Here is a 12994-nt window from a genome sequence, read left to right on the forward strand (position 1 = left end):
CAATTTTCCAACATAATTCGCTCACTTCATGTCTCTGTGTCACATTCTTGAAGTATTTCAAAATTTTTCATTATTATTATATTTGTTACGATGATCTGTGATCACAACTTGCTGAAAGTTCCAAGGATGGTTAGCAATTTTTTAGCAAAATGATTTTTTAATTAAGGTATGCACCTTGCCTTTTTTTTAAAGACATAATGCTATTGCATACTTAATAGATGATAGTATGCTGTAAACATAACTTACATATGCACTGGGAAACCAAAAAATTTATTTGATTCACTTCATTGCAATTATTCACTTTATTGCAGTACAAAAACAATTTTTCCTCACAAATGTTATACATACTCCAGAAACCTGCCCTTTCTTCAGTTACAAGGGAAAAGAAGACGCTCTAGCAGCAGCTGTTTATCATTAACTGCTTCTTCCAATGTATTTCCCCCTTGGAGCTACTAAAAATTCACTTCAGATATAACCTGTAATACATGAACATATGTATTTGTAGCACAGATAAATTAGAAAGTAACTGTTCTCATCATGAGTTAATTTCACACATTTTAGATAAGACATTGTGGGAATCCTAAATAGATTTTGACTAAATGTATCCATGTATAGTTGTTCAAAAACATATCTACCACTGTTTCTAAAAATCTCTGCTTAATAGCTAGGTAAAAGCAATGATGAACTGGGCATTTTCTTTCCAAAGCTAGCTACATTTTTCTATCTTATTTATGAAGAGTTATAGAACAAGCAGTGGTACTACTTATGTCTAGTATTGACTCTAGGTAAATTTGTTATGATATATTTCTTCATTGAATTTATTTAGCAATCTTATTCCTCTGCCCTAGAATGTATCCCAAGGAACTATGACTTAATGATCTGTTTATTCAACATGGTAGTGGAGGCGTACGTAGAGGATTCAGGCAAGAAAAAGAAACAGTTCCAATCGGAAAGTTAAGAAATCAAATGGTGTCTGTAGATGACATGATCTTATATATAAAAACCATAAAGACTCCAAAAAGCTGTTAGAACTAACAAACTAATTCAGTAAAGTTACAGTACGCAAAACCAACATACAAAATTAAGTTGCATTTCTATACTTCAACAGCAAAATAGCTAAAAGAGAAATAAAGAGAATAGTCCTATTTACAATACCATCAAAAACAATTAAAATACTTAGGAATCAATTTAATCAAGGAGTTAAAAGATCTATATGCTGAAAACTGGTATGATTTTAAAGAAAGAAACTGAAGGAAATACAAATAAATGGAAAGATATATGTATTCATGGATTAGAAGAATTAATACTGTTAAAATATCCACACTACCCAAAGTGTTATAGATTTAACACTCTCCCTATTAAAATCACAATGGCATTTTTCATAGAAATAAGAAAACAAATCTTAAACTTCATATGGAACCACAAAAGACCCTGAATAACCAAAGCAATCTTAAGAAGGAAGAAGAAAGCTGGAGCACATTCCCTGATTTCAGACTATACCACAAAGCTATAGGAATCAAAATAGTATGGTACTGGCATAAAAACAGATGCAAAGACCAATGCCATAGGACTGAGAGCCTAAAAATAGACAAATGCATATACAGTCGAATCTTGGAAAGGGGGCCAAGAATACTCAATGGGGAAGTACTCATTTTCAATAAATGGTACAGGCAAAACTGGATATTCACATACAAAAGAATGAAACTGGGTCCCTATCTTATATCACTCCTAAAAACTAACTTGAAATGGACTGAAAAGACTTAAACCTGAAACCTGAAACCATAAAACTGTTAAAAAGAAACTGTAAGGGAAAAAAATTCCCTGATACGGGTTTTGGCAATGAGTTTTTGGACAAGATGCCAACAGCACAAGCAACAAAAGCAAAAATAAACAAGTGGGTTTACATCAAACTAAAAGCTTCTGCAAAATAAAAGAAGCAATCAACAAAATGAAAAGGGATCCTATGGAATGGGAGAAATTATTTGCAAACCATATCTCAGACAAATGGCTAATATCCAAAACATATAAGGAACCCATAAAATTTAACAGCAAAAAAAACAAGCAGTATGATTTAATGGGCAGAGGACTTGAATGGTTATTTTTCTGAAGACATACAAATGGTCACCAAATACTTAAAAAGGAGCTAGAATCACTAATCATCAGGGAAATGCGAAGCAAAACTTATGACTTCACAGCTGTTAAAAGGGCATTTATCAAAAAGACAAGCTAACTAAAAAGCGTTGAAAAGAATGTGAAGAAAAGGGAACCCTGGTACACTGCTGGTGTATGTAAACTGGTGCAGTCACTACGGAAAATGGAAGTTCCTCAAAAAAATTAAAAATGGAGCTACCATATGATCCAGCAATCTCACTTCTGAGTAAAGGAATTAAAGAACAAAAAGTTTATCTAATAATTAGACTAACAGTCTTGAACTGATTTCAAGATTACCTAGCTATTTAGGAACAAGCTGGAACTTGAAGTCAGTTTTCTGAATTCACTATGTATTCACAAGTTTTCTTCCAAACTATTTGAGGTGACTTTCCCTCATTTTGCATCTCAATCCAAGTCTCCCTGAAATCTTTATGTTAAGATACAAGAAGCTTGTGAAACTAGTGGCCTTGGGTTCTTATCTTTGGCAGTGTTTTGGCTTCTGCTGCAACATGTGATTGGTACACTTTGCTTAAGGTGCTGGGCTAAGCATAGGAACTCACAAGAGTAGTAGGGCAACCCCTGCCATGAGACTTCAAATCCTTTATGCCTCCTTGTTTCTTTCCTCTCCATCTTTCCTTCCTCACTACTTTCTCTCTTTAAATTACATGAACATGCCTTATTATGTGAAGGTACGGTCTGGCTTATACACAAGGACACAAACACCATCCTTTGAGGCTCACAATCTTGCTGCACTTTAAAAGGTTAAGACAAATGCACAAATAACTAACCCAAGGCAGAATGTGATAAACTTCATAGCAGAGACAGAGAATGTTATATAGGTTTGTGTAGTCATACATCTTAAATTTAAATGAATTTATTCTGAAACTTAAAAGGCTAAGTATTTTTTATGAACAGTCTTTTTTACACCTGCATGACAAAATCTTCACAATACTGAGGAGGTATGAAGGAAACCACAGCTTTCCTTATTTAAAGTTGACACAGTGTTTGCCATGGAAAATTCTCAGGAAACTGCGGTTTTCACACTCCTCCAGTTTCTTCCCTTTCAAATTAAATAAAAAGGAAAAACACCTCATCTTTTAATGGAAAAATTTTATTTTGGCATATGGGTGCTTATTATGAACACAAGCATTTGGTGGTCAATTTTGAAAAGAATTTTAAGAATGTACAATGTGAATATACACAGTCTAAAAACGAAAGGGCTCTCTTATATGCAAGGTTCATTCCTTTGCAATGTTGCCTAAAACAAATGGTTTCTAAATGAAATGGTAGAGGTAGAATGCTAGTAGCAGTACTTTTAATTAACTGGACTTAATTTCAATTCTAGGTTTTACCTAAGATTATAAATCACCATATTAATATTTGTATTTATAAAAATATTTATAATTCCTATGGTGCCATGATTCTAAAGTGTAGTTTTACATATATGGGATTTATTCCATCCTTTCATCCTAAACTTTTGTTTCATATGCAGAGACCTGGATTTAGACCTGTACCTGCCATGTCCCATTGACTGACTACAGGTGTATTTTTGACCTTTCAAGTCCATTGTCTCATCTGTTAAATGGCATTATTATCATCTTTCCTGAGAAAACTAATATATATAAAATACCTAACGAGTCAGGCAACTGGTAGATGCTAACATATATTAACTTGTTTCCTCTTATCCTCTACTTGTTTAACGTTAACTGTCCATTATTTTATACTCGATTACATATTCCTCCAGAAAATTTTCTGTCCTGTATTCTCTTCATTTCTTTCAAAGTACATAGTGTATTGCTTTGAATGCAAGATGTTTTGAACTGAGAAGTTCCTGAAATTTTGGCAATAACTATCTGGAAATATCAGAGTTCTGGTCCCTAAACTCTAGCTTTAAAATCTCATCATATACACATTAAGTGGCTGCTTAACCTTTGTACCCTCTTTCCACATTTAAAAATGAACACACTACTATTATTACCACACATACACGTGCCTGCATGAAAGCTTTCTATATGAGATCACTGCTGTAAGACCAATTGAGATAAGAATGTATATGGATGGGACTCTTATCCCAGGGGCTCTGTCCTCTCACTTTATCTCTAAATAAAACCCTCTGCCTTGCTCTCCTAAAAAAAAAAAAAAAGAATGTATATGGAAGAACTGTGCAAGCTATAAGATGTTATATTCCGATTTGGTCACCTTCCACTAAGCTCCCTTCCTATGACAAACTAAACAATAATTAGCCCTCCCTCCCCAACACTCTGCCTCTTGCTCACTTTTATTTTAGAGGTTTAATTTACTAACATTTTGATACAGAAGAACCTGAATCCAGTGGAAAAATATCACAAATAAAATAAAATTTTAACCAAATAGCTAAAATCAAAACATCCTAGGGGGAATCTGAAATGATTTTTAAGCATGGCAGTTCCCCTTGGCTTTAAATGCTTCAAGGGCTCCATCAAGAATTTTGAGCCCTTACTCCCTACTCCCTTTCCACCTTCCCTTCCTTCCTTTTGTTTGAATGGAAGTACAAAAAAAAAAAAATGAAATCAGGTTTCACTTGAAAATATTTCACTCAGATCCTAACAGTAATAAAGATTTCTATATGAATTTCTATTAGATTTCTATCTGAATTACTATCATAAATATCATGGTACAAATCTAGCTATATAAAAATAAGATTAATATTACAAAATAGCAATAATAAGTTAATATGGATGTTTGTTTCCCCATTTTTAAGATAAATGACATTTCACACAATGGAAGGTTGAACAAAGGGTTGTAAATAGAAGAAGATACCCTAAAAAACTGATGGTATATACATTAAGTAATAATAACCTTCAAAAGGGAAAAGAGCTTGGCTGAGGAAAAAAAAAAAAAGACACAAGACATTTTATTTTGGATATTTTCAAGTTCAAGTTAACTAGTAAATATTGCCAAGTTTTACTGTTAGAGTCTAAATGAAAACATATTATTATTATGGAACTAAAAATAAATTGCTTTTTACTTCCACCACAAATTAAACATTAATGAAATACTTTTAGAATTTACCAACCAGAAAGTTCAAAGAATTTATTCTGGTAAAAATCCTTCATTACTAACTTTTTGAATTCTCAAGAGAAAACAAAAGTACATTCTGCCTTATTTTTATATAGTCACCACTATTCTACTTAACATGCCATTGTTATGACTGATATATAGACCAAATCACAAATTTAAAGCTATAGGAGGACTAAACTTTTTTCTAATCTGTGTAAATGAATCCTATGAAATAAGACTACTTACTATAAAATCATGCTAGTAAAAAAAGACTGCTGTAAAATCATGCTCATGACTTTGGTACTGTCACATGACAAGGAGGATGATGACAAAATCCTTCCTCCCCTCATACTAAAACTTTTCATATTTTGGCCTTCTTACAATAAAATGCTTTAAAATTTAGCATTTTATTTATAGAGAATGTCTCATATCAATCGTAGAGATGTGAATGCTAGTCTACATGGATGTAGAACTGGAGGTTTTGGGGGTTTTTTTTGGTAAGGCTGGAACAGGCAAACAGACATATAGTTGGAGATTCCAACATACCTCTCTTAGTAATCAATAAAAGCAGGCAGAATCAGTAGAGATATTAATCACCTGAATAACACCATCACCTGATCTGATTGACATTTACAGACACTGATATCAATAAAATACATACTGTTTTCAAGTGCACATGAAATATTTACCAACATAAGCCATGCTCTGGACCATAACACAAATAATAAAAATTAAATGAATAAAAATCATAAAAAAGGGTACTGAAGGATCATGAAGGAAATAGTAAGGAAAAGATACCTGGAAATACTCCTCACTCCTCAGAAAATAAACAATATACTTGTAATTAAACCATGGGTCAAAGATAAAGTTTCAAGGGAAATTTAAAACATTTTTGAATTCAAAGAAGATAAAAATAAAACATACCAAATTATAGTATGCAGCTAAAATTAGTACTTAGAGGACACTTTATAGCATTAAATGCTCACATTAAAAAAGAATAAAGCTGTAAAATCAGTAATTTAACCTTCAACATTAAGAAACTACAAAAGGAGGCAAATGAACACAAATGCAAGAAGAAAGAAACAATATAGATTACACAGAAAATGACAATGAAACTGAAAACAGAAAAATCAATTAACCTAAAATCTGTTCTTAGGTGGAACTGTCTTATGTAGGCATTAGCAAAGTGGGTGGGAATGAAAAAAGGGAGATAATAAGAAGAGGCAGCAAATTCAAGGAGTCAAAGATCTGGGAACAAAGTCCTAACTATGCCACAAAACAATGGTATAGCTTCCATTAGCTCAATTATTCTTTCTGAGTTAGTTTCAGTTTTCTCATTTGTAACAGGATGAAAAGAATTTTTCATAGGGTGAATGCAGAGATTAATTGACAATACATGAAAATTACCTGGAAAAGAACAAAAATAAAGATTCTTTGTTCTAATTAGTAATATTCCAGACTGTTATCTAATGCATAAATGACACATTAAATTCAACATACCTTTAATGACCTTGAAGGTGTGATAACACAGCAAAGCAGAATTCATAAATTACCATAAATATATATATTTATGTGGCAACGCTGGAGATCAAGGGGGTTAAAAATCATTATATACTAATAATAACTGGCTTCCTTAGAGTTTTCTCTTAAATGAAAAAAATGACAAGAAAAACGCAGGTCAATAAGATAAATAAGGAAATTTTCCTAAAAGAAATACAGTCCATTGCAAATCTACCTTCTTGCAGGTTTTTTCAAAGTTGATATCATCACCAAGAGCAGATTTAGTTACTGTATCAGGTTTCAATTCCTGCAAAAGAATAAAATTAATAGTTTTAGTTATCAATCAGTATAATTTATTTATTTACTTACTTATTTTGGTATTGTTAATATACAATCACATGAGCAAAATTGTGGTTACTAGATTACCCCCATTATCAAGTTCCCATCACATACCCCATATTAGAGTCACTGTCCATCAGCAAAGTAAGATGCTAGAGTCACTACATGTCTTCTCTGTGCTATACTCCCTTCCCCGTGCCCCAACCCCTGTTATGTGTGCTAATCGTAATGCCCCTTATTCCCCTTATACCTCCATTACCACCCACCTTCCCCAGTCCCTTTCCCTTTGTAACTAACTGTTAGTCCATTCTTGGGTTCTCTGACTCTGCTGCCATTTTGTTCATTCAGTATTTGCTTTGTTCTTATGCTCCACAGATGACTGAAATCATTTGGTACTTGTCTTCCTCCACCTTGCTTATTTCACTGAGCATAATACCCTCTGGCTCCATCAATGTAGTTGCAAATGGTAGGATTTGTTTTCTTCTTATGGATGAATAATATTCCATTGTGTATAGGTACCACACCTTCTTTATCCATTCATCTACTGATGGACACTTAGGTTGCTTCCATTTCTTGGCTATTGTAAATAGTGCTGCAATAAACATAGGGATGCATATGTCTTTTTGAAATTGGGATACTGCATTCTTAGAGTAAATTCCTAGGAGTGGAATTCCTGGATCAAATGGTATTTCTATTTTTAGTTTTTTGAGTAACCTCTATACTGCTTTCCACAATGGTTGAACTAGTTTATATTCCCACAAGGAGTGTAGGAGAGTTCCCCTTTCTCCGCATCCATGCCACCATTTATTGCTCCTAGTCTTTTCCATGCTCACCATCCTAACTGGTGTGAAGTGATATCTCATTGTGGTTTTAACTTGCATTTCTCTGATAATTAGCAATGTGGAGCATCTTTTCATGTGCCTGTTGGCCATCTGAATTTCTTCTTTGTACAAGTGTCTGTTCATATCCTCCACCCATTTTATAATAGGGTTATTTGCTTTTTGGGTGTTGAGCTGTGTGAGTTCTTTATATATTTTGGATGTTAATCCATTGTCGGATATGCCATTTACAAATGTATTCTCCCAGACTGTAGGATGCCTTTTTGTAATGCTGATGGTGTCCTTTGCTGTACAGAAGCTTTTTAGCATGATGTCCTCTCATTTGTTCATTTTTTATTTTGTTTCCCTCATCTGAGAAGCGTTCAGGAAGAAGTTGCTCATGTTTATATTCAAGACAGTTTTTTGTCTATATTTTCTTTTAAGAGTTTTCTGTTTTCATGACTTACATTCAGGTCTTTGATTCATTTTGAGTTTACTTTTGTGTATAGGGTTAGACAATAATCCAGTTTCATTCTCTTACATGTAGCTGTCCAGTTATGCCAACACCATCTGTTGAAGAGGTTGTCATTTCCCCACTGTATATCAACGGCTCCTTTATCGTACATTAATTGATCATATGTTTGTGTTTATATCTGGGCTCTCTAGTCTGTTCTATTGGTCTATGGGTCTGTTCTTGTGCCAGTATCAAATTATCTTGAGTCCTGTGGCTTTGTAGTAGAGCTTGAAGTTGGGGAGCATAATCCCACAAGATTAATTCTTCCTTCTCAGGATTGCTTTAGCTATTTGGGGTCTTTTGTGGTTCAATATGAATTTTAGAATGATTTGCTCTAGTTCGTTGAAGAATGCTGTTGGTATTTGGACAGGGATTGCATTGGATCTGTAGACTGCTTTAGGCAGGATGGCAATTTTGACAATATTAATTCTTCCTATCCATGAGCACGGGAAGTGTTTCCATTTATTGGTCTTTAACATGTTTAATTTTTCTCATGAGTGTCTTGTAGTTTTCACAATATAGGTCTTTCACTTGCTTGGTTAGGTTTATTCCTAGGTATTTTAATCTTTTTGATGTAATTGTGAATGGAAATGTTTTCCTGATTTCCCTTTCTAAAAGTTAATTATTGGTGTATAGGAATGCAGTGGATTTCTGAGTATTAATTTTGTATCCTACAACTTTGCTGAATTCAGATCTTAATTTTAGTAGTTTTGGAGTGAATTCTTTAGGGTTTTTTATGTACAATATCATGTCATCTGCAAACAGGGACAGTTTGACTTCTTTGTCAATCTTGATGCCTTTTATTTCTTTGTGTTGTCTGATCGCTGTGGCTAGGACCTCCAGAACCATGTTGAATAAAAGTGGGGAGAGTGGGCGTCCTTGTCTAGTTCTCGATCTTAATGGAAAAGCTTTTAACTTCTCACTATTAAGTATAATGTTGGATGTGCATTTGTCATATGTGGCCCTTATTATGTTTGGTACTTGTCCTCTATACCCATTTTGTTGAGTTTTTATAATGAATGGATGTTCAATTTTGGCAAATGTTTTGTCGGCTCCTATGGAGATGACCATGTGGTTCTGATCCTCCTTTTTACTGATGTGGTGGATGATGTTGATGGATTTTCTAATATTGCACCATCCTTGCATCCCTGGAAAAAAATCATACTTGATCATAATACATGATCTTTTTGATGTATTTTGAATTTGGTTTGTTAATATTCTGTTGAGGATTTTTGCACCTATGTTCATCAGGGATATTGGTCTGTAATTTTCTTTTTTTTGACTTTGCCTGGTTTTGGTATTAGAGTCATGCTGGACTCATAGAATGAGTTTGGGAGTATTCCCTGCTCTTCTACTTTTTGGAAAACTTTAAGGAGGATGGGTATTAGGTCTTCACTAAATACCTGATAAAATTCAGCAGTGAAACCATCTGGTTCAGGAGTTTTGTGCTTAGGTAGTTTTTTGATTACCAATTCAATTTCCTTGCTAGTAACCGGTCTATTCAGATTTTCTGTTTCTTCCTGGGTCAGCCTTGGAAGGTTGTATTTTTCTAGAAAGCTGTCCACTTCTTCTAGGTTATCCAGTTAGCATATAATTTTTCATAGTTTCCTCTCATAATTCTTTGTGTTTCTCTGGTGTCCGTAGTGATTTTTCCTTTCTCATTTCTGATTCTGTTTATGTGTGTAGACTCTCTTTTTTTCTTGGTAAGTCTGGCTAGGGGTTTATCTATTTTGTTTATTTTCTCAAAGAACCAGCTCCTGCTTTCATTATTTCTTTCTATTTTTTTTATTCTTCTCAATTTTATTTATTTCTACTCTATAATCTTTATTACATCCCTCCTTCTACTGACTTTGGGCCTCAATTGTTCTTCTTTTTCTTGTGTCGTTAATTGTTTTTAGACTGTTCATTTGGGACTGTTCTTCTTTCCTGAGGTAGGTCTGTACTGCAATATACTTTCATCTTAGCACAGCCTTTGCTGCATCCCACAGATTTTGTGGTGCTGAATAATTGTCGTCATTTGTCTCCATATATTGCTTGATCTCTGTTTTTATTTGGTCATTGATCCATTGATTATTTAGGAGCATCTTATTAAGCCTATATGTGTTTGTGGGCATTTTCGTCTTCTTTGTGTAATTTATTTCCAGTTTCATACCTTTGTGGTCTGAGAAGCTGGTTGGTTCAATTTCAATCTTTTTTAATTTACTGAGGATCTTTTTTGTGGCCTAGTATATGATCTATTCTTGAAAATGTTCCATGTGCACTTGAGAAGAATGTGTAATCTGTTGCTTTTGAATGGAGTGTTCTAAGATGTCTGTTAAGTCCATCTGTTCTTATACGTTGTTCAGTGCCTCAGTCTCCTTATTTTCTGTCTGGTTGATCTGTCTTTCAGAGTGAGTGGTGTGTTGAAGTCTCCTAAAATGAGTGCATTGCATTCTATTTCCCCCGTTAATTCTGTTAGTATTTGTTTCACATATGTAGATGATCCTGTATTGGGTGCATAGATATTTATAATGGTTGTATCCTCTTGTTGGATTGACCCCTTTATCATTATGTAATGTTCTTGCCTCTTGTTACCTTCTTTGTTCTAAGTCTATTTTGTCTGATACAAGTACTGCAACTATGGCTTTTTTCTCCCTATTAGTTGCATGAAATATCTTTTCCATCCCTTTACTTTCAGTCTGTGTATGTCTTTGGGTTTTTGAAGTGAGTCTCTTGTAGGTAGCATATAGATGGGTCTTGTTTTTTTACCCATTCAGTGATTCTCTGTCTTTTGATTGGTGCATTCAGACCATTTACATTTAGGGTGATTATCAATAGGTATATACTTATTGCCATTGCAGGCTTTAGATTTGTGGTTATCAAAGGTTCAAGGGTAATTTCCTTACTATCTAACAGTAGAACTTAACTCACTTAGTATGCTATTACAAACACAACCTAAAGGTTCTTTTCTCTTTCCTCCCTTTTCTTCCTTCTCCATTCTTTACATATTAGTTATCATATTCTGTATCTTTGTTTATCCCTTGATAGACTTTGCGGGTAGCTGATTGGATTTTGTATCTGCTTAGAAATTAACTGTTTTATTTTGCTGTGGTTTTATTTCCCCAGGTGATAGCTATTTAGATTAAGGAATACTTCCATCTATAGCATTCCCTCCAAAATGCACTGTAGAGGTGGTTTGTAGGAGGTAAATTCTCTCTGCTTTTGCTTATCTGAAAATTGTTTAATCCATCCTTCAAATTTAAATGATAACCTTGCAAGGTAGAGTATTCGTCCTCAAAAGACAGAGTCACTGAATGGATAAAAAACAAGACCCATCTATATGCTGCCTACCCATTAATCTCTTCAAAAACCCAAAGAGATATACAGATAGAAAGGAAAGGGATGGAAAAAGATAATCCATGCAAATGATAGGGAGAAAAAAGCCAGAGTTGCAGTACTTGTATCAGACAAAATAGACTTCAAAACAAAGAAAATCACAAAAGACAAAGAAGGACATTACATAATGATAAAATGGTCAATCCAACAAGAAGATATAACCATTATAAATATCTATGCACCCAACACAAGATCACCTACATATGTGAAACAAATACTAACAGAATTAACGGGGGAAATAGAATGCAATGAATTCATTTTAGGAGACTTCAACACACCACTCACTTCAAAGGACAGATCAACCTGACAGAAATAAGTAAGGAAACTGAGGCACTGAACAACGTATAAGAACAGATGGACTTAATGGACATCTCAGAACACTCAAACCAAAAGCAACAGATTACACATTCTTCTCAAGTACACATGAAACATTTTCAAGAATAGATCATATACTAGGCCACAAAAAGATCCTCAGTAAATTTTAAAAGATTGAAATTGTACCAACCAGCTTCTCAGACCACAAAGGTATGAAACTGGAAATAAATTAAATGAAGAAGACGAAAATGCCAAAAAATACATGGAGGCTTAATAAGATGCTCCTCAATAATCAATGGATCAATGTCCAAATAAAAAGAGATCAAGCAATATATGGAGAAAAATAACAACAATAATTCAACACTGCAAAATCTGTGGGACGCAGCGAAAGCCATGCTAAGAGGGAAGTACAGTGCAACACAGGCCTACCTCAGGAAAGAAGAACAATCCCAAATGAACAGTCTAAACTCACAATTAATGACACAAGAAAAAGAAGAACAAGTGAGGCCCAAAGTCAGTAGAACGAAGGGCATAATAAAGATTAGAGTAGAAATAAATAAAATCGAGAAGAATAAAATGACAGAAAGAATCAGTGAAAGCAGGAGCTGGTTCTTTGAGAAAATGAACAAAATAGATAAACCTTAGCTAAACTTACCAAGAAAAAAAGAGAGTCTACACACATAAACAGAATCAGAAATGAGAAAGGAAAAATCACTGCAGACACCACAGAAATACAAAGAATTATGAGAGAAAACTATCAAAAATTATATGCTAACAAATTGGATAACCTAGAAGAAATGGACCACTTTCTAGAAAATACATCCTTCCAAGGCTCACCCAGGAAGAAACAGAAAATCTGAATAGACCAATTACCAGGAAGGAAATTGAATTGGTAATCAAAAAACTACCTAAGCACAAAACTCCTGTACCAGATGGTTTCACT

General features: G+C 34.0%; 1 protein-coding gene across 3 annotated transcripts in view; it reads right to left on the reverse strand.

Moving 5' to 3' along the window:
• SRFBP1 (serum response factor binding protein 1) overlaps nucleotides 1–12994 on the reverse strand; it is a 157690-nt gene that overhangs the window by 26037 nt on the left and 118659 nt on the right. For all 3 annotated transcript variants that reach the window (XM_036903132.2, XM_057490365.1, XM_057490364.1), the window contains exon 4: nucleotides 6926–6997. In XM_036903132.2, coding sequence (XP_036759027.2) covers nucleotides 6926–6997 — 72 coding nt within the window. The remainder of the gene's footprint in view (nucleotides 1–6925; nucleotides 6998–12994) is intronic.

Source organism: Manis pentadactyla, chromosome 13 (assembly GCF_030020395.1).
Source record: "Manis pentadactyla isolate mManPen7 chromosome 13, mManPen7.hap1, whole genome shotgun sequence".
Taxonomy (NCBI): Eukaryota; Metazoa; Chordata; class Mammalia; order Pholidota; family Manidae; genus Manis; species Manis pentadactyla.